This window comes from Schistocerca gregaria, chromosome 1 (genome assembly GCF_023897955.1).
Source record: "Schistocerca gregaria isolate iqSchGreg1 chromosome 1, iqSchGreg1.2, whole genome shotgun sequence".
NCBI classification, from domain to species: domain Eukaryota; kingdom Metazoa; phylum Arthropoda; class Insecta; order Orthoptera; family Acrididae; genus Schistocerca; species Schistocerca gregaria.
In genome coordinates this window covers 301,468,312-301,492,005 of record NC_064920.1, presented here as the reverse complement: position 1 = coordinate 301,492,005, position 23,694 = coordinate 301,468,312, and the positions used below count along the sequence as shown (strand labels likewise).

The 23,694-nt window shown below is 36.2% G+C and overlaps 1 protein-coding gene across 2 annotated transcripts in view; it reads left to right on the top strand.

The window, feature by feature from the left end:
- Positions 1-23,694, top strand: part of LOC126342120 (ATP-binding cassette sub-family C member 10) — a 371,444-nt gene that overhangs the window by 107,662 nt on the left and 240,088 nt on the right. For both annotated transcript variants that reach the window (XM_050001827.1, XM_050001828.1), the window contains 3 exons: positions 3,836-4,042; positions 9,212-9,338; positions 21,647-21,740. In XM_050001827.1, coding sequence (XP_049857784.1) covers positions 3,836-4,042; positions 9,212-9,338; positions 21,647-21,740 — 428 coding nt within the window. The remainder of the gene's footprint in view (positions 1-3,835; positions 4,043-9,211; positions 9,339-21,646; positions 21,741-23,694) is intronic.

The window sequence follows — 23,694 nt, the reverse complement described above, 5'->3', positions numbered from 1 at the left end:
GGTAGCACAAAGAACAGAATCATTTGCAGAAAAGACTTGGTTAAAAATGAAATCAAATCACTTTGTACAAAGAAGTTCATACTTAATAGGATGTTATATGATGTACATCTCAAGTTATCAGTGATGAACAACATAATACGAACAACTGAACACATTACAGCAAGAACACTGAAATTCACACAGAACAAACACAAATGAAAAATCGGAACACTCACTAACAAAAATAACTACAAAGAAAAGCATGGCAAAGTAAAAACACACACATCACCACAAATTTCACCCAAAATTAATAAATCTCACATATAAAGAATTAACGGAGAAAGAAATACAGCTACTAGAGAAAGTGCTCAAACACAACATCAGTATAAAAATAGATAACCACTACATAGAAAACTTACTTGTAGAAACAGAAAACATCTTGACAGAGGAAGATAAAAAAGAAAATAACACTATAAATATTGGGCTAACATGAGAATTAGTGAAGAAATAAATAAATAACATAATCACCATGTCAAAGAAAGAGTAAAACAGTAAACTTCAAACAGATAAAAACATCACCAAGAAATTAAAAGAAAAACTACAAGCTAAGAACATCATAGTCACAAGAGCTGATAAAGGAAACAGCACAGTACTGATCAATAATGAACAATATACAGAAAAAACTAAAGATTTCATCTCATCTAACAGTATCACAAAACTAAAATCTGATCCAACAGCACACTTCCAGACATACATAAAAAAATAACCTCAAAGACATCAGACACAATAAAACTAATTTAAGCTGAAATACAACAAACTACCTGCAGTCAATGTTAATGAAATGACTAAAACCCTCAAAGCAATCACATCCCAAAATTACTTCCAATTTGAGAAGGAATTTTACTTACAAGATGATAGGCTTCTAATAGGATCCCCAATTTCAGGAACACTGGCAAACATATTCATCAACCATACAGCAACCACTATCTTTGATACAGTCATCTCAAAGAAAGAGTAAAAAATTGTTTATTGGTACAGATATGTGGATAGCATAATCTGCATGGTAGATGAACCAACAGAGAAAATTCATAAACTTCATACAGATATAAACAACATACATAAAAATATCCAATTTACCATGGGAAGAGAAACACAAAAGCTAATACATTTCTTGGATATAACAATAAAGAGAGAGAACAGTGAATACACGTTTAACATCTTCAGAAGGGCAACAGTGTCAGACATAATTATAATTATAAATACTTCATCCAACCACCTGAAAAATCAAAAGTTAGCAGCCCTACAACACATGTTATACAGACTAAATGACATCCCATTCATCAAATAAAACTATGAAAAATAATTACAAACAGTACAACACATAGCCACAAACAATGGTTACAGCACCCACACACTACAAAAACTCAATCACAAAATTAAAACACAACTAAAGAAAAATCAAAACAAGCAGAGTGAACAGAACCCCACAGACATTACAGCACACATGGGAACACACAACAATGATACTCATAACATGAATAACAGAAAAAATGGTACACTCTTACGTACAAACACAAAGCAACACACAAGATAGCAACTATACTAAAGAAGCAGGGATCACAAATAGCTTGCAGAACAAGAAACACACTCGAATCACATTTATGAACAACAGACAAACCAGATAAATACCAAGGAGCAGGTATATACCAGCTAGAGTGCCAAGAATGTAAACCAGTATATCTGGGGATGATAAGTAGGATATAAAGAACATATGAGAAGTTGGAACTATGAAAATAGCCATTCCACCTTCGCCAAAACCTGATAAGCCATGGACATGAGCCACCCAACATGGAAAATGACATGACAGTTATCTAGTGAATAATCACAAAAAAAGCTCCTGACACTGCAAGAAAACTTTCACACACAAATAGCCATTGCAATGGAAAAGAAAGTACTCAAGGATCAAATCCATATAAACAATAACACTCTGATCAGGCTAGCCACCAGATCCATAACAAGCCAAAGTGTAACCAGGATAAATAATTAATTAATCTTCCTCCCCTCCACCATACACATACAATAACACACATTTGATATTCGCTTAAAAAAATATACACAGCAAAATACACACATATGTATATTTATTATTAAAAAAATGAAATAAAATAAAAATACATTTATATTAAAAAAAAGATGTTGTGACTTACCAAACAGGAAAGCACTGGTAGATAGACACAATAAAAAACACACACACAACAGTTATGTGTGTGTGTCTTTTTAATTGTTTTTTATTGTGTCTATCTACCTGCGCTTTCCCATTTGGTAAGTCACAGCATTTTTTTTTTAAAATATATTTTTCCCATGTGGAATGTTTTTTTCTATTATAATCATATATAAAAACACACACACACACACACACACACACACACACACACACACACACACACATATTTATTATTAAATAAAAAAATTACCCAGAGCAAAATACACATAAATGCATATTTATTGTTAAAAAAATTAAAATGCATTTACATACAGCAAAATACACTGCACACCAGAAGCACACATATGTTTATCACCAAATGGAAAGTGAAAGTGAAACAGGCAATGTGGATGAAAGAACACCAGAAATTGGCCAGCTGGTGTATGAAAAATAGCAAATAGATCTCCAGGACCGCAAACATGTGTTAACAGTGCTGGAAATTGTAAATGACACCAAATGATACATTTTCAATACGGAACTTGTGCAACAGAGGTTGCTTCTAACCAAAAAAGCAAGAGAAAAAACATGACAAAATGTAATTTAGCAGCATATTGTATCTGTGACATAAGACATTTATTGTATGTATAAAAAGAAACATGTATTTCAGGCCACTGATGATGCTCCCCAAATAAAAGAAGCAAAACGCTTATGGCAATAAACAAAATGCTTTCGTTCAGTGGCATAGATGGTACATATCTCCATGAATTTAGAGCATTTAAGGGAAAGACGGAAAACAGATGAAAATGACATACATACACTCTCACACAAACGCAACTCAGACACACTGGACTGCAGTCTCAAGCAACTGAGGCCCCTCTGCCTGAGTCTGTGGTCATGGGTGTGAGTTTTATTTGCATCAGTGAATGTAAGTGAATTTTGTCTAATTTTCACGAAGATGTTACTGGTCGAAAGCTATTATTTGTGACAATCTTTTTGTTGTACCTATCTGTGACTCAGCATCTCTGCTATAAGGTGAGTAGCAACTTTCCTTTTTACAGTATTGTTACCTTCCATCCTGGATTTTCCATTGTTTGAATTGTATTTAACTTTCCTCATCCTATCCTTCTCTGCCCCCCGAGGATGGTAATTCCGAAAGTTAGGATAGTGTCACGTATTTGTTACTTATGTATTGTTTAGTACCACATAAACATAAAGGCAAAAGCAACATTTAAGTGTTGCTGATATGAAGCTATCATTTGAAAACTTTGAAAAGTAATGCTTAGGACTTCCTTCACATTAAATCCAGCATAATTAAATTTTTAGCCAGACTGAAGTTTTAATTCAATGAGTGTGGAAAGGTGTGACCTATGAAATCATTAACAATAATTAGCTTTCTTATTATGTTATGTTGCATTTTCTAGAATTAGTTGACACTTTTTCACCTGAGAACTCATTTCAACAATTTACAGTTTACTGACAGATAAAAGTATACTAATTTATAATTTGAATTTTCTTGGGTTCCTCTTACTTTCCATGATGAACTATTTTGGTGTAGATTGAGTTTTTATGTTATAAAGTGTGGCTTAGTTGCTGTTTTATTATTAGTAAATTATTGTAGACAAAATAATGAAATCAGTGAAAATAAACTTCTAGATGGAGCAAGTCTGATGCGAGCACTTCACCGTCAGTTTGGTGTTGTGTTCTACAGTGTTGGTATACTGAAGCTGGCAGCTGATGTATGTGGATTTGCTGGCCCATTGCTGCTGAATGGTCTTGTGAAATATGTGGAGACTGGTGATGAAAATCGGCCATCAGAAGGATATGTCTATGCTTTGGGACTTTGCTTGTCAACACTTTGTGGTATCTAAACAGTTTAATTAGTGCCATTATACAATATCTTATTACTTTTCTTTGCGCCTTTTTTTGTTATAATGCTATATTTTTGTAAAAACTGTTATTTTCAAAATAATTCTTTGAAAATTGATATTTTGTATGATATCTCAATGAAAGCAGGTGATAGGATTTGATGAAGAAGAACGGAGATATGTGGAACTTTCAGTTTTTAATTTTTGTTATTAACAAATCAGCTTTTGTGTATTACGACTTGTCATAATTTGTGTAGTATTATGCAAGCCTTCTGAGTCTGATGAAAACTTTTGAGGTATTTTTTTCAGTGTTAAGATAAAGACATTGCTGTTATGAAACCAGAGCGTTTTTTTTACTCACCTATGAGTTTATATTGGTATAGATTAATCATTACATAAAAATACGCGTACTTCTGGCCTCCTTTTATTATAATCTATTATTTGCTGCCAGAATAGACTTTTAACAATGAATTCATAATACAATCTTGTCTGCCAGGCTGTCTGAGATATCTGGCAGTAGCAGATCTACTGTATCAGTAATAGATCATGCATGGAAGCTATTGAAACTTGGATAACTTATGAACATAATATGATTATGAGCTGTAACCTCAGCATAGCATAAGTTTCAGTGTTGTTTGTTATAAGTAATGGACTGAGAATATCTCATAGTTCTGCTTAATGTGGTAGTACTATCAGGCCATACCTGAGGAAACACAAACGTTGTCTGTATGGTGCAGAAGAATCAACTGTATTGATCCACTAAGTGTTGCATATGTAGTAGAACAATACATAGCAGTGCGCAAAGGCTTATTATTCAGCTGCTCGATCATATTACTGGACTCATATTCAGGAGTATTGGAATTCAAATCTATATCCACTCATCCATATTTATTTTTCAATGTTTCCTGAAATTGCTATGGTAAATACTTACCTTGGAAAGGACAATGCTTCTTTCCTTCCTCATCCTTGTCCAATCCAAGCTTGTATTCATTTATAAATTTCTTGTGCTCAGTGGGATAAAAAATTGTAATCCTCCTTCCCTTCCATGCTGATGCAGAACAGATACCGTTACAATGTTACGAAGTGCTGTAATTACATGCTGAAAATTGTCAGCTAACAAAAAGAGAGCTTCAGTGCACAAATAGTGTGACACATAATGAACAGAGAATACAAACATGGTGTAAGCACCAGCATGTTTCAACTAAATCTTAAGCATGTGCTGCTTAATAGAATGAATGATCTTCTTTAATTTTAAATTATAAGCTTGGAGGTATGTGGGAAGTGTCAACTTTTAAATATTACATTGTCTTCTGATCATTACTTTATATTGTTCACTAAAGTGGGTGTAATATACTGTCTAATCATTACAATTAGAACACTGCTACATATGAGAAGAGGAACAATTGAATTGAAACTATCTGCAATATTGCAGAGAAAGTTTGTTGTTATTTTATCTAATAGTTACACAAGTATGAAATTGTCAGCTTTTCTTCTTCCATTCAGGTACAGATTGAACAAGAGATTACATTCTTTCTAAAACTGCATTACTACAGTCAAATGCTTTAGCCAATAATTTGTGGCTAACATATTGCTGTTGGCTACCACAAATAGGAACTTGAATTAGGAGGCGGACAGTGCAGCAGATTGCTTGTCATTTCAGTGCCAGAAAACTGCAAGATCTAATAGCTGTATCATATTGTCACAATTGGTTACAAGAATCACCGTCTCACGTGGACAGCACAGTACACTGAGATTATACAGATAATGAATCACTGTTATTGGAGGTTGTCCATATAGTAGTGAAATAATTTGTCAATTATGGTTTATTCATCTCATGATGTACATTTTCAGTCCATGTGGTTTGTATACAGTAGACACATCAAAAATTTCTGTCATAGTTACAACAATTTTACAGTAATAAATAATAATGTAATACGTAATTTATATTTCTTTGAATAACTGTGCATACTTAATATGACATGTAAAACGTTATGATCAGCTCAAACTACCAGTTTTCCCTACATGAACTCTTCACAAAAATAACAGCATTTCAGTATCAATGGCTCATGTAACTTTCTTTGCAGTGGGAATAATTTTATCTGGATTAACATCTTCCCTTTTAATTTTTTACATATTTTCATTCCCATGGATTGAGGTACCTGAGTGCACAGTTTGAGACAGTAGGTGGAAACATAGAAGTTTCTTTGTTTCATGTGTCATGTGTGAATAAAATAGTTTCTCTGAAATAATTCCTAATTTGGTATATAAAAATGTAATAATGTCATTAAACAAACAATCCTTTCGGAGGAACATCAGCAGCTGAGCCTTATTGAAGAGGTTGAAAATATCGCTTCAGTTGTAAGGTTCTTTTTATTTGAAACATGACAGGTTTTGGGCTCTTATATACCCATCATAATATGTTATAACTTTGTGCTGTGACCTTGAACACTGTGGTGGACGAGTACAGGATGCATTGTATCACCAACTAGTGCAGAACACAGCACTCTGTGATTGCTGGTGCTACAGCGCGTCCTGTACTCATCCACCATGGCGCTTGGGTTCTTAGCACAAAGCTGTAATACCTGCTGATGGGCATATAAGATCCCAAAAGTGGTCATCTTTTAAATAAAAAGTACCTAATAACTGAATGGGTATTTTCAGCCCGTGCTAAACTCATAAAAATATGGGGATAGGAGAGTTAATATTTAAAGTTTTCTGTATCATGAATGATATGGTTCCTTATGATGTACAGTGCATATATTCCAAGTTATTTTTCTCTGTACCTCAATATCCACACTGTGTTAGCCAAGTTACCACAAAAACACAACACCATTCCTAATAATATATTCAAAGTAACTTGTTGCAATGACAGTTACTGAGAGCTGTATTATATGCCTAAAATTGCCAGTCTCTTCAAAGGTGCATCAAACTATTAAGCTATACTAAAATCAATACAAGTCACAACACACACAGTTTGGCTCATCTGAATGTGAATTACACAAGTCCAGTAATTGTCATGTATATGCGAGGACCAAAGAAGAGAGTTGAGTTGATCACTTTCGACACAAAGTCCAGACTAGGAGAGTTAGGTGATCACTTAGAAGCAAAATCCCAAAGTGAATACTTGTTGATAAGCATGGCTTGGCTGCTTGCAGAACTCAGAGGTAACTTGCTGAAATCAAGCTGTAACCAGGACTTACTCTGCAACCGGAACTGCTGACTTTGAGCTGTGCTGCCTCCTAAATACTGGCTGAGTAGAAGGTTACATGTTCTACTTTTTTCAGAAATGTAATTGACATAGGGAAGTAGTGTGGTGACTTTGATGCTGCCTGTGGCAACATTGGTGTGCCGATCTGAGTAGAGCCTTCCAAAAAGCATACTATGAACATCTTGTTAGTTTGACATTGACATCTGCTGAATAGGTAGCCTGCCAGACCTGGTTGTATTGTGGGATGTCATATGCCACAGGATAATGCTTATGGAAGCCCAAAAACATGTTATTTTGTCTTTGTTTTGACAATTAGAGCTGTTGAAAGTAAAATTATCTCTTTATGAGAAGTAATGAATACAAATCCAGCCTGGATTTTCCACAGTGTAGATTTTGATTGAAAATCAAATTTTAAAGCACCTTCCACTTATAATGTGAGAATTATGAATGCAAGGAAGCAGGAATAGTAGCAGATCCTCTAAATGAACTTATCTTGTGGGAACAGAAACAATCATTCCATGAGAAATGAAGGGGGAAAAAAAGAGAAAACAATATTATGATACAGGTAGAGAAAGAAAGGAATGGGCTACTATGAACTGTTGCTTAAGAAAATTACACAAAGTTCAGCTTATATCTAGTATCTTCAGTACACCAGGTTTTATTTCCTAGACCTCTTGGGTGGTTGTGTATTCTGCATTGTTAATGACTTGTAAATTTCCTTTCTAAACTTACCACCATTCTTCTCTTTTTACCTTCTGTTCTCCCCTCCATAACTCCCAGAGAAGGAAATACAGATTGTAAATTCCTAAGGTTAATATTGTATAATTACTAGGATTACATCCATTGATGAGCTGTGAGTGAGTATTTGTTGTTGTATTACTTTAATGTATTTTGAGAGTGTGCTGAAAAATAATGCCTCTGAATTTTTTATTCTGTTATCAATATCGGTTGAGGTATTACATGTCATGCATATTTTTCGGTCAACTTCCCTGCTTTGCTGACAAAAGTTGCAACTCTCTGCCACTAGAAGGCTCTGAATCGTAGCATGTAACATGGTTGTGTGAAATGTAACTATATCATTACATGAGAAAACATGTACTGGAATCAAGTTTCTAACTGTCCACACATGGAGCATGCTCTCCTTCAGCATGACAATGCCAGACCATTCACAAGCATTCCGACATCTGTAGTGATCCAGTTGCTTGAGTTCACAGTCATCAATTATCCACCATACAGTCTCAGCTTTGTCTCGGACGATTTTCATCTGTTTCCAAAACTGAAAAAACACCTTTGAGGACTTCACTGTGATATGGATGAAGTAGTGCAAGCAAATGTAAGCTTGTGGCTCCATCAACAAAGTCAAACATTTTATAACAATGGTATCAACAAACTGCTCTCTCGTTAGGAGAAGTGAGTTTGTTGCCAGGGTGACCATGTTGAGAAATAAATACAGTAATGGAAAATCTAGGATGGAATGTAACAATATTATGAAAAGGATAGATGATACTCACCATATAGTTTAGATGCTGATTCAAGATAGGCACAACAAAAAGATTGTGAGAAAATGAGCTTTCGGCCACAAGGTCTTCATTGGAGATAGAACACACACGCACACTAATGAAAATACAACTGATATACACATGATGGCAGTCTCCGCCTGCTGAGGCACACTGCTTTTAGACTGCAGTCACAGTCTTTCTTTTGTGCCTCTCTGTGACTCAGCATCTCCACTATATGGTGAGTGGCAACTATCCTTTTTGTAACATTGTTGGGAAATAAATACAGAGATGTGAAAAATAAAGATGTAGAATGTTAATAAAATTTGTTTTGTCTAATTAGCATTAACAGTTTTCACATAAAAATGTGAGAGGCATTATTTATCAGCAAGCCCATGTATTATTAAATATTTCCAGCTTGTAAGATGTCTAATAATGCTTCAGTCTGTTCTTTTGACAGGTGCTTTGTTCTCAACTCATTTCACATACCTTGTGGCTCTGGTTGGTTTACAACTTCGTGGAGCTCTCATTTCAATGGTCTACAGAAAGGCTATGTCTGTTCCTGGGCCTGCTCTCTCTTCATTTTCGTAAGTTCCTTTACAATTCATTGTTAGTGGTGGAGAAGTTGTATCATTCGAAAGCTGAAATTAGAAGCATTTACTGCATGTGTGAAACTACTTTTTTTTAAAAATTTAAAGATATTTGCTCTGTCAATGTTGTGGTTACTTTAATTATTTATTATTACTAGAAGCCACTATTGTTTGAGGAGGAGGCTTTAAATGACATTAACCCCAGTGGCTGCTTGTTCTGATAAGTCCTAGTGGCCCCTTGCCTATAGAATTGGGACAGAGTCATACACTTAAATCAACAGAAAACAGTGAGACATTCAACTTGTGATTAATGTGTCACATATACACATCAATTTCGCCCGTACATGAGTCACTACAAGAGTTTTGAGAAAGGCTATGTTATTTCATTTTCTATAATTACAGTTGACTTTCATGATTGACCACTGCTAATTTTAATTCACTTGACTTATTAGTATTACTTGAAGGATTGTGATAATTTTTGTCCTTGTGGCATTAACACACAACTATTGTGAAGCTTGGGAGGAAGCACTTCTGATCAACGATTCTGTATGATTTCAAAAGCAAATTAAATGACTCTGGAACTTCCCACACAACAGCTGGTTGGCAACTTTTGAAATTTTGAACTCTGTAACTACAGTGGAAAATGAGGAGTGGATATTAGGCTGCTCCAGTGATGGTGGGAAACATTGCTACTATTGTTCTAGAAAATGGGAGGATTGTTTTTAAAAATGTCCAGCTGGTGCTTCATTTGCTTTGTCACACATGTCCGAAACTCTGTAGGACTGACTTTGAGGTAGTAATGTACTTAATTCATTAGATAATAAATTAGAGGCTACTGGCAGTTTCTGCGGCCTGTCAAAAGCCTTTGACTGTGATAATCACAGTATTCTCTTAAGTAAATTAGAATATTATTGTGTCACTGGCAGTGCTGCAAAATGGTTTGAGTCTTATCTAATTAACAAGAAACAAATGGTGCCATTGCAAAATACTTGTGAAGTAACAAGCAATCAGTCTGCATCTGATTGGGAATTAATGACATGTGATTTTCCTCTAGATTCCATCTTGGGTCAATTGCCTTTTGTGTGTACATTAATGATCTCTCATCTGTTACATTGCCAGAAGCTAAGTTTGTTTTGTTTGCAGGTGACAGAAACAATGTAGTAAATAACAAGTCAAGTATGGATTTAGAAATAGCTGCTAATCAAATTTTCACTGACATTAATAAATGGTTTAAAGCTAATTCACTGTCATTGAACTTTGAAAAGACTTACTATATGCAGTTCAGAACATGTAAGAGATTTCCTTCCAGTATGTGTATAACATATGAAGACCTGCAGATAGAAGAGATTGACAGTGTTAAATTCCTGGGATTGCAACTTAATAATAAATTCAGTGGTGAAGGGCATACCATAGAATTACTGAAATGCCTAATCAAATCTGTATTTACAACGCAAATGATGTCAGATGTAGGAGATAAAATGTACAAAAAAACTTGCATACTTTTCTTACTTTCATTCTATTATGTCATAGGGGATCATATTCTGTGGTATCTCATCAATCCGAGCAAAAGTTTTTAGAGTGCAAAAGCATGTAATAAGACTCATTTGTGGTGTAAAGTCATGAATCTCATATAGAAACATGTTTAAGGAACTGGTTATTCTAACCACTACTTCTCAATGTATTTACTCCTTAATGAAATTTGTTGCAAATAATATGTCTCTGTTTCCAACCAATAGTTCAATACATAGTATCAATACTAGCAATAAGAACGATCTAGATAAAGACCTAAAATCACTTACCTTGGTCCAAAAAGGGGTCCAATATTCAGGACTACACATTTTTAACACACTGCCAGCAACCATTTAAAACTTCATTTCAGATAAAGCACAGGTTAAACTGAATTTGAGAGATGTTTTGTTAGGCAACTCCTTCCTCTTGTAGATGAATATCTTAACAGGAACTGTTAGACCAAATTAAGTAAAGATGTCAGTTAGATTTCAGTTGTGACAGTGTGGGTCGCAACAGTCAAGGTTAGGTATTTTATGTATGATAAATTTATTAAAAGTGTGTAACTGTCTTCCTCTCTTGCAGTGTATTAATTCTGTAAATATTAGCAGTTTCATTTTACTGTAATGTATTCACATATGTTTACAATCTCCTGGCAGATGATTAGGGAAGTGAGTATTATGTTCAAACATTCTACGTTTTTATGTTGTACTTCCTGATATGTTCCACATCCATGAGAATCATCTCATTTTTGGGCCTATGGAATGAAAACTGAATCTAATATAATCTTTAATCTGATGAACTAATCAGTCTTTTATACAGTGTGTTACAAAAAGGTACGGCCAAACTTTCAGGAAACATTCCTCACACACAAATAAAGAAAAGATGTTATGTGAACATGAGTCTGGAAACACTTAATTTCCATGTTAGAGCTCATTTTAGTTTCGTTCTTCCACCTACGCTCAATGGAGCATGTTATCATGATTTCATATGGGATACTCTACCTGTGCTGCTAGAACATGTCCCTTTACATGTACGACAGCATGTGGTTCTTGCACCATGGAGCTCTTGCACATTTCAGTCGAAGTGTTCGTACGCTTCTCAACAACAGATTCGGTGACCGATGGTTTGGTAGAGGCGGACCAATTCCATTGCATCCAATCTCTCCTGACCTCAACCCTCTTGACTTTCATTTATGGGGTCATTTGAAAGCTCTTGTCTACGCAACCCCGGTACCAAATGTAGAGACTCTTCGTGCTCGTATTGTGGACGGCTGTGATACAATACACCATTCTCCAGGGCTGCATCAGCGCATCAGGGATTCCTTGCGACGGAGGGTGGATGTATGTATCCTCGCTAACGGAGGACATTTTGAACATTTCCTGTAACAAAGTGTTTGAAGTCACGCTGGTACGTTCTGTTGCTGTGTGTTTCCATTCCATGATTAATTTGATTTGAAGAGAAGTAATAAAATGAGCTCTAACATGGAAAGTAAGCATTTCTGGACACATGTCCACATAACATATTTTCTTTCTTTGTGTGTCAGGAATGCTTCCTGAAAGTTTAGCCGTACCTTTTTGTAACACCCTGTCTATGAGCAAAAGATCATTTGCCTCAGAGATCTTCTAGACACATTACACAAAGTTAATTCTAGTTACATGTTTTGACATTGTTACTAATTATTTACATTTTAATTCAGAATATAAATATCTGTCAAAAATAACGATTTTTCTTGTTTAACATCCACCAACAAAAGTGAAACAATCCAGAAGTGTAAGCAAGAATATAATGATAACTTTTTCCTCAAAAAGCAATTATGTTAGAACTGTACCTCTGGAGAGAGAAAAAAGGAGAACTATACCTTTTTGTAGGAAAGGCAAACAAGGACAGGACTGTGGAGTATCGTCCTGCACAATGACAGTGCATCTGCATATGCGACCAGCTTCATGATTCTGTTCTTAGAGCTTAAATCACAAGAAATACCAAGTGTAAATTGCAGCTAAGAAGGCTTAACCTTACCACTTGACCTTACTATAGATTGTAGACTGTATTTTATTGATCCTGTTGTCACAAAAGCAGCTTATGTGTAGACATTGGGCTAGTTAATTTATAAGTATGCAGGCAAAAGTGATTTCTTTTCATACTTATTTAAGACTGCAATAATACACTTCATACATTAAGTATTTATATAGTACACTTCATAAACATAAATATTCTTGAGTGGAGTAAAAACGGTGATGCTGTAAATATGGCTTTAGAGATTTTCCAGAGATGTTGATATTGGTAATTACTCTTATGTTTTCAGGAAGATAGTTATAAAGCTTAATTCCCATGTGGAAAGAATGGTTTTGGCACAGGGATGTGTTGATTAGGGTTGCATGTACGTTTTTGTTTTCTCTGGAAAAGTGATAATGAGTATCTCAATTTTTTTTTTTATTTTTTTTTTTTTTTTTTTGTAATCTGCAGTCCTTACCTGCTAGATTTATTTTAAAGAATATAAGGGTACTATAATGTAGATTAGCGATAGAGGAGGAATACCGAAGATCTTAAACAGCAGCTTACATGAGTCTATAGGTATCCATCCAGACATGATTCTAATGTCCCTTTTTGCAGTTTGAAAGTACTATAGCTACTTTTGAGTTTCCGCAGAGTGTTACACCATATTTAATGTGAGAATGAAAACAGGCATGATAGGTATTCATTTCTGTTTTCTCACTATAGAAGGTTTTTATTGAACAAAGAGGGTAGCATATGTTGCTCAGTTTTGCAGTAAGGCATTCAAGGTATTCATTACTGTTTTCTCACTACAGAAGGATTTTAGTGAACAGAGAGGGTAGCATATCTTGCTCAGTTTAGCAATAAGGCATTCAGTATCTTCATGTAGTGTTGATCTGGCTCCATACATTTATTTCCTGTTGGCTGCGGTGAAAAATTGTAAGTCTGGGAAAAATGTTCAAATAGCTCTAAACAAGCTTTTAATACTTATGACTGTGAGCCTACTACACTTGATGGAAATTAGTGGATAACGGTTTCAAAAACTGGTGCATAGAGTTTCAGAACAGATTTTTGAGAAAATACTGTGGTAAAATTGTTTGTATTGTAAGAACAAGGAGTGGTTATTTATCTTAAGGTGTTTTATATCGTTGACTATTGTATCAAGAAAAAAAGAAGAACAGTTGAAACATTGTTAATTGTAATTCACGTATTGGACTCGCTAGAGGCAAGAGGGGTTCATAAATTATGTGGTTGTTAAACCAACTTTATTACACATGTATTTTATCGAGTCTAACACGAGACGAATTGGTTGACTTGTATACATTCAATTGTTGATGCGAGAAATGGGTAATATATTATTTGTGGAAGTTGAAATATACCAAGACTGAACTAAAAGTAGTCTTTGAGTTCTACATTATTTCAACAGTAGAGAGAGAGAGAGAGAGAGTTATAAATTCGTGTTAACCAACAGTATTCTTTGGAGAAGCAGTTTTTGGTGATCGATGTTGCTGGAAATCAAGAGAACAAGATTGGCTGTATGTACCAAGTAGGTCAACCTATGGGAGAGAGGTGTGAATTTTGCAATTCAACTTCACATCGCTTCAGGTAATCTACAACGTTAGAACTTGGCAACCGTCACATATGTCTCACAGGGACATTAACACTCTGTGTTAACAGGCGGAGTGACGACCATTGGATCCCGAGCTGTTTTTGGTGTTTCTTCTGTAATAAAATTTTCCTGCAGCAAATTCCCCCAACTTCTTTCTCTATTCTATCATCCCCGCTTACAGTTTATTAGAGAAAAATCCCAGTGAGGAATTGTGATAACGTCACCCAAAACTGCTCCTTGTAGGTGACTGCATTGTCCTCGGTTGTTAGAGAGTTGTGCCTGCTAGGAATTTTGATTGTCTAGTCCTTGGTTATTCCATGGGTGCCCCTACCTGTCTTCATGACTCATCCTGTCTTATCCAGACTTATTCTGTCTTGCTAGGAGTTGACACGAGATGGGAATTGGTGCGCACGTTACCCCTGAGATAAGATCTGCTTACCCAACCAGTCTCTCCCACTCTTGGTGTATAGTTAGATTGTATTCTTGCCTGAATTATTCTTTGTAAGTAATAGATTCACCAGCTTCTGTGCAGATCCGTGGACTGAAGTTTCAGTGAAGTCAATGTCAGTAGATCTGTTAATATGAATGATTTCAAAAAGTAGTTTTCTTGAAAGCTGCCTGGTAATCCTAGTCCTAACTAAATAGGGAGAACCATACCTGTCACATAACTTTTGAAATAATTTCCAAATTTGTGAGAATACCATTCTCATACTGAATGTAAGATAATAGAGTTAAAGGCATTGAAGCATAATTTTCTTAGTAAATTGAATGGAATATTATATTTGTGGAAAACATTATATTATACATCTAGTTAAATGACTGTGATAATGGAATAAATAATTTTATAATTGGTACAGAATATTTTATACCTTTTATAGGATGTGACGTAGATAGAAGGGTTTGTACTGATTTTGAGAGGGGGTGGTAGTGAAGGTAAAAGCATGATTAACACTACCAGATAAATCATGACTAACACAAAACACACATCACACCTTTCTAACAACCTTCACAAACAAGTGTATCTGGTTCTTCACCATTTTCTGTTACCATAAGGTTACTAAGTTTTTCTTCGGGAATCTCAAAGGTGAAGGTGGGAACGTACGTTCTGTAGGAGACGATTAAACTCCATACCTCCTCCAGCTTCTCACTCATGTACTGGCGAGGTAGTGATCCTGGGGAAGGAGGGTGGTAAGGGTTTTCTGTCTTTGGGGCTGTCTTCTTTCTCTTCTTCGATTCTTCTCCCTCTTTCCATATTCATCTACTTCTATCACAGAAGTCCTTCCTGGTTTCCGTCGTTTCCAATAACCTACAACTTATCTTCAGATAAGAAGGCCGAAGAATCAGGCAGCATGCGCGCGCGCCCACACACACACACACACACACACACACACACACACACACACACACACACACACACACACAGATATATATAGAAAGAAACTTCCACATGGGAAAAATATATCAAAAACAAAGATTCCAAGACTTACCAAGCGGGAAAGCGCCGGCAGACAGGCACATGAACAAAACACACAAACACACACACAGAATTACTAGCTTTCGCAACCGATGGTTGCTTCTTCAGGAAGGAGAGGGAAAGACGAAAGGATGTGGGTTTTAAGGGAGAGGGTAAGGAGTCATTCCAATCCCGGGAGCGGAAAGACTTCCCTTAGGGGAAAAAAAGGACAGGTGTACACTCGCACACACGCACACGCACACACACGCACACACACACACACACACACACACACACACACACACACACACACACACACACACATATATCCATCCGCACATACACAGACACAAGCAGACATATTTGCCTTTAAATATGTCTGCTTGTGTCTGTGTATGTGCGGATGGTTATGTGTGTGTGTGTGTGTGTGTGTGTGTGTGTGTGTGTGTGTGTGTGTGTGTGCACGCGCGAGTGTACACCTGTCCTTTTTTCCCCCTAAGTGAAGTCTTTCCGCTCCCGGGATTGGAATGACTCCTTACCCTCTCCCTTAAAACCCACATCCTTTCGTCTTTCCCTCTCCTTCCTGAAGAAGCAACCATCGGTTGCGAAAGCTAGTAATTCTGTGTGTGTGTTTGTGTGTTTTGTTCTTGTGCCTGTCTACCGGCGCTTACCCGCTTGGTAAGACTTGGAATCTTCGTTTTTGATATATATATATATATATATATATATATATATATATATATATATATATATATATATATATATATAAGAACTATGATGATTCACTATCGCATTTATATATACATATAAAAAACTAGAAGGAATCTACATCGAGTGTATAAGAAGGAGGTGTGAGTAAGGAAAGAGAGCATAAATGTGAGAGGAATCGATTTTGATAATTATTAAGGAATGTCGAGTTGAAAGTAGAGGTAGACGTAGTATCTGTTAAGAGTAAATAAGTCAAAAAGTAGATGAGGACTCCAGAGACTAAATGAAGTACCAAGAAGTGAGAGTGAAGTGTAAAATAGATTTTTATTTTTTCCAGGAAATATTTAATTATACTATACATAAAGATGTATACTAGGGCAATGAACCATGAGGCCTATTGCCAAAGGATAAGGGGGGCTGTGTCCGGCATTTGCTAAGGGTATAGGGCAGGCGTACCTACATAGAGATGGGACGACCTGTGCCCTGAAGAATAGGGATTTATTACAAAGAGGCTTATCTACTGGAATGTAAGGAGAAAGTGCAATCATAGGGTCAACCCACATGTAAGGTATAGGTACTGATTCTAGGGGAAAAGGGCAGTATTGTGACAAAAGTCACACATTTTACAGGAACTATTCTGGTAAGTTAGAATTCTATGTACAACTAGCATTATTATGTGTTATGAGTGTCAGAAAGAACACTTTCATTTGCCCATAGTTCCTCCAGACTGTGAGTAATGAAACTAGTATGTGCTGAGAAAAAATAGTATAAAGAATTAGAATAAAGTAAGAAATAATCAAGTGTATGTGACACCTGGAATTTATGATTGGAAATCAGAAATGTTGTCCGCATGATTCCTAGATATAAAAGAACTGACTCCGACAGGAGGTGAAATGCTCGAGTTGTTATTATCAAAGTAGAATGAAAAAAAAAAAGAGCTAAATAGTAAATAAAAGGGTTGTGCACGGTTAACAAAAAAATATAGAATGTATACTGTGGAAATTTGAATTGTTGTTATATGTAATACTAATGTACATAATGAGTCTGTGTAAATACCGCGTGTTCGATCTGAGGGGGGGGGGGGGGGGGGGGGGAATATGTAGATTTGAGAATTTCCGCCTAAGTAAATTCTAGAACCCCTTGACCTTCTACCATCTTGAACACATGATATTTTAAAAATAAATGTGAGAGAATGTACATACAGCATGACACATTTTTGTGTGTGCAGACTGGTAAGTAGCCATGAGCACAAGGTAGATGCGACGGTCAAATGGCATTGACAGGTGTTTGGCACTCGCGCCACAGAAGCCGTATTGGAAGAACAAGGAGTGGTTATGTATCTTATGGTGTTTTATATCATTGACTGTTGTAACGAGAAAAAAATTATTTCCAAAGTAGAGAGAGAGAGTGTTATAAATTCCTGTTAACCAGCAGTATTCTTCGGAGAAGAAGTTTTTAAAGTTCAATGTAGACAGAAATCAAGGGAACAAGATCAGCTTTACATACCAAGTAAGTCAACCTATGGGAGAGAGGTGTGAATTTTGCAATCCAACTTCACATCACTTCGGGTTGTCTAAGGCATTAGAATATGAACTGTTTTGATTGCAAATATTGAGGGAAACTGCTGTGAGAACTAATCACATCATGTAGCTCATTTGTTTATTATTTAATTTGCTCTTGCTTTAAGCTTAAAATTAAGACTTGTAATAGCAAACTGTATATGTAGAAATAACTGTAAACAGATGATACTCCAAAATTGTCTTCCACCCTGTGTATTTTTGTGGCATTAATTTGCTACCAGTTTGTGTACGTTATTTTTTTCCATGTGCATTCGGTGCTATGTACTTCGAAAGAATGAGGAGATTTTAAATTTGATAATCAGTGCTCTTTTGTTTGCTTCATGTACTGTATCTGCTTTGTATAGGTTCATGTTTGACAGCATTTTAGTTGACATTTCATGTTTATTTGTACCACGTCTGGCTTACAAGACTGAATTTATTCTTGCTAGAGTAAAACATTTACTAGTCTTAAGTTTTATGTGGCAACTATGTAAAGTCTTTCAAATGAAACAGCAGTTTTAGCTGTACTAGGGTGACTCATATGTATCAAGTTTGATTTTTTCATAGTGCTACCCACTACATGGTTTAATTAACTATGTGGATTCCAGTGGGGAAAAAAAGTTGTTTGTATCAAAAATATTTTACAGCAGTTATTTGCCAATAACTTTGAAGTTAATTACCAATAATAGCGTATTAACATTAATAACAGAATCTGTAAGATTATTATGTATGAGCAAATATGATGAGAAAATAATATTGCATTTTATACATTCCTATTCTTTGATAAAATCTCTTTGTACACCAAGAAAACTTATGTTGGTACTCAAATATAGCCTGTAGCTCCTTTTTTGTAAATATCTGGTTGTAATCCATCATGAGCTTGATATTTTTAAGCTGGTTCATTTCCACTTTCAGTTTATTAACTAGATGTTGAACATTCACAAAATCTTCATATTCACCACTACAAAGGAACTTACGGGACTCAGGTCTCAGGTCAAATCTGCAAAAAACTGTCCTGTCCTGTTTTGTTATGTAAAATAGTGTGATCATCACTGTAGAAACTGCTGGTTGTTGTTGTTGTTGCTGTTGTTGTTGTTGTTGTTACCTTCAGTCTGGAGACTGGCTGGGTGCAGCTCCACACACTACTCTATTGTATGCAAGTGTCTTCGTCTCTGCCTAACTACTGCAACCTGCATTCAGTTGAATCAATTACTTATCTGAGCCTTTTGATGATTTTTGATGTTGCCTCAGAATATATCCAGTCAATCAGTCAATCAATCAATCCCTTCTTTTAATCAAATTGTGCTGTCAATCTCCCTGATTCTGTTGAAGACCCATTCATTAGTTATCCAATGTACCCATATAATCTTCAGCATTCTCTTTAGCACCACATTTCAAAATATTCCATTCTCTTCTTGCCCATACTGTTTATCATATGTGTTTCACATCCATACAAAGATACAATCCAGACCTATCCATTGCAACATTAAATTTTCTCATCTGTGTCAAAAAATTTGTCTTTTTCAGAAATGATTTTCTCATCATAGCCAGTATGCATTTTGTATCCTATCTATTTCAACCATCATCACTTACTTTGCTTCTCAAGTAACACCAATCTTCTTCAAAATTTCAAATTTCTGTTTGCTATTCTTGTTCTTAGTCAATATTATTTACTCCCAGCTGTATTTGTTTTGGGTCTTCTGGGTTGTTGTTACTGATTTCCCCATGCGATGTATGCGATGGTTATGTACCGTGATATCGGGTGGTGAAGTAAGGTCTGATTTGGAGGTAAAATGTCCATTTTTAATCTTGCTCATCTTATTATTTCAGCACACTTGCCAACTTCTTCTGATCAAACTTCTTTCCTTGAAGTTCTGCAGTTACTGCTGCTAATTAAGAGCGCAATACAACAGCCAATTTGTGAAACAAATACAAAGCTCCTCATAAACAATGTATTGTATACTCTGCATCCTTGTCTACAATGACGATGCAATACAAAAGTGCTTCATTACTCAGAATATCAGAATTACATTGATAAGGACCAATCCAAAAACACTCTGCCTTATTCAACAGATTTAAATTGAGCAAATATATAACAGGTTTTTTCTTGAATGAGATTTTCACTCTGCAGCAGAGTGTGTGCTGATATGAAACTTCCTGGCAGATTAAAACTGTGTGCCAGACCAAGACCCGAACTCGTGACCTTTGCCATTCGCGGGCAAGGGCACTACCATCTGAACTACCCAAGCACGACTCACGCCCCATCCTCACAGCTTTACTTCTGCCGTATCTTGGCTCCTACCTTCCAAACTTCACAGAAGCATCCCCCAGGCTGTGGCTAAGCCATATCTCTGCAATATCCTTTCTTCAAGGAGTGCTAGTTCTGCAAGGTTTTCAGGAGAGCTTCTGTGAAGTTTGGAAGGTAGAAGACGAGGTACTGGCAGAAGTAAAGCTGTGAGGACGGGGCGTGAGCTGTGCTTGGGTACCTCAGATGGTAGAGCACTTTCCCGCGAAAGGCAAAGGTCCCAATTTCGAGTCCCGGTCCGGCACACAGTTGTAATCTGCCAGGAAGTTTCAGGTTTTATCTTGTCTCCATGCCATCGTATGCATTGTCCCGACCACTCTTCTGCTATGATTCGTACCATATCTACAAGGTAGGACGCAAAGAAAGTGAATAAGCTGCCCAACCAGCAGGTACTGCAAGTGTGGTACAATGTGTATTGTCGTCCTGGCCTGCAGGTACACTGCATCCTTCTACATCATAATAAATGTGTATAAATAAAACATACATCCAAGCAGTAGGTTAATCTAGTTCATCAGGAAAATAAACATTTTATAGTTGGGTTATTGTTCATTGCTTCAAAAAATGCTTGTGCAACACACCACTTCACCGCAGTGACATGTTTAAAAGCTATAGTTCTTTAAACAGGAACTGGTATGTTGTTTTAAGATTACACATGATTCTTTAAAATCCATTTCAGCATTCAGTAACTATCAGCTACCAATCTTAATAAACTGCTACCATCAGATGTACAACATTTTTATGTAGGAATGGGAAAAATTCAAAATTTCCTGACAGTTGTAAAAAAGTGCAAATTTCGCCTTATGTTCCTAAAAATCAGAATGTTCATGTTATTTTCTATTTTGTTATTTATTTGAAACTTTTCTTTCATTAGCTGCAGTATAGGTCATTATTCCACACAGAATGCTCCTAGAAATTAAAAGTGTAGGAATCAAAGTTACATAATATTTGATACCTCCCTGTTGTTTTAAAATCAGTTGTTAGTGCCTTTGTGGAGCTAACAGAATCAAATTTCTTCCTAGAAAGACGGAAATTGTCAGATATCTCTAATTTCAATCTGATTTTAAAGTATGAAGGGAGTTTTCCGTTTAACAAATCTCTTCTTACTGTTCCTCCTCACTTTATTTGTGTGCAGACATCAGACTCTTTACAACCTTTATTTCCTTGTTTTAGGACAGGGGAAGTCGTAAACTTCATGAGCACTGACACAGATCGTGTAGTTAATGCCTGTGCCAGTTTTCATGCATTTTGGAGTATTCCTCTTCAGGTAAGGTACAGCATTTTATATTTGCCATAATTGTTTTTAGTTTGTTTCCAAAATTTTTAAATGTCATCTGTTGCTGACTTCTGTTGTTTATATATATTGTATTTACATTTTGCACCTAAGTGTCTCATTTCATTAACTGTTCACTCCTCTACCCCCCCCCCCCCCTCCCCCACTCTCTCTCTCTCTCTCTCTCTCTCTCTCTCTCTCTGTGTTTGTGTGTGTGTGTGTGTGTGTGTGTGTGTGTGTGTGTGTGTGTGTGAAGTACCTGTGCCGACCATGTTAGCAGCAGCATTGTCACACCTTTTGCAGGTACAGAAGTGGCAGCAAAGGACGTTATTATGCTTTTGATCCCTCATATTTTTTCTTTCCCTATTTTAATAGTGTTCACTTTTGGCTACCGTGGACCCGGTACTTTTGGAATTCTGCCAGGAACAGTTGTGATGCACAAGGAGCTGCAGTAGCAGCAGCAGTAGAATTGGGAGCAGATGCAGGCAGTGATAACACAGAATGCTGGCTTGCTTCTTGACCTTACCTCGCGCCCTGCCCCCAACGCTATTTGCCAGTTTCATTGAGTCTAAGTTGGGAAAATTATCTGCACCAGTTCTTGCTGCGCTATCATATAAGACATATTGTCAGTCCGGTTGATAATACAACCTTGTTGTCCAGCGGTGCGAGTTAATATGAACTTGCCTAAATTTGAAACTCTCCACTCAGCCTGAGAAGCCTCCCTTTGATGAGTTTTGTCAGTTGATTACACAGTATTTCGGCCATCAAATGTATGTGGTAGTGGCATGGCTGCAGTTTAACCAGTATCACTGATGCCCTGGACAGTTGTATGTGACCTGTATTGCTGATTTGCAAGGCCTCTTGCACAAGTGTATTGAGTGTCTGTGATGCCTCTTAAGCAGATTCACTAACTTTGTGACAGTTTGCCTTCTTTATTTCTTCGTTTGTTGTCCTCGGTGTCAACGTACTATGTTGTGATAATGGCTGACAAATGGGGTGTGAAAGTACAACACTGACTACTTTAAATAATGTAGCCGACAGGTGCACAGTTGCGTTTCACAGTAGTTTACTTTCACTGTTTATAACCCCCCCCCTCCCCCCCTCCCCCCCCCCCCCCCCCCCCCAATAGTACACAGTTATATATGGCCAGTGCACTATTGTTTTAACATTCCGTAAGCCTCATTAATAGTTTGCAGGCAAATCTCCACATACTGCTATCATAGTTTACTGTTGAACATCTACCTAACCACAAAGCTCACAGTTTGTGAAGGTTTGTGTGGAACAGATACTGTCATTGTTTTAACACATGGCCTAATTGTGTTACATTTATTTCATGAATGCATTGTTGTTGATCTAACCAATATAGGTTCCTCGTCTGAAACTCGGCCATGGACTGACTGTCTTGGGACCAAAAGTTGGGCCCTTATATAACCTCTTAATAATAAGTATTAAAACTACACAATGTTTGAAGTTAAATTTACATAAATTACAATGAAAATTTAAGTCATTAAATTAACTGAATACATGGAAAAATTGGTTCTTTTTAACAGTTTCTTCTACTGCAAAAGTTATGCTGAATTATTTGTTTAAATCCAAAAATAAACAAATATTGTTACACAAACAATACTTTTGACAAAACTGTTACTTACTTTGGAATTAATTAAGGGCTGGCTTTGCTAACATGTTTTTGAATAGATCCAAATAGATACTTTAAGAATACTATCAGTTGTTCCTCCTAAAGTTTATAATTAGTACAGAATTTATATTTGTTTATACGTCAACAATAGAATTTAAGTTACAAAACAATTACTGATTTCATCCTGTAACAAAACATACTGACTAGGAATAGTCGAAATAAATTATAAAATCAATAAAACTAAGCACAAAATTAGATCTGGTGTTATATTCTTTGAAACTGAGGGTCAACGTTTCTCTTTTGTGAAAATGC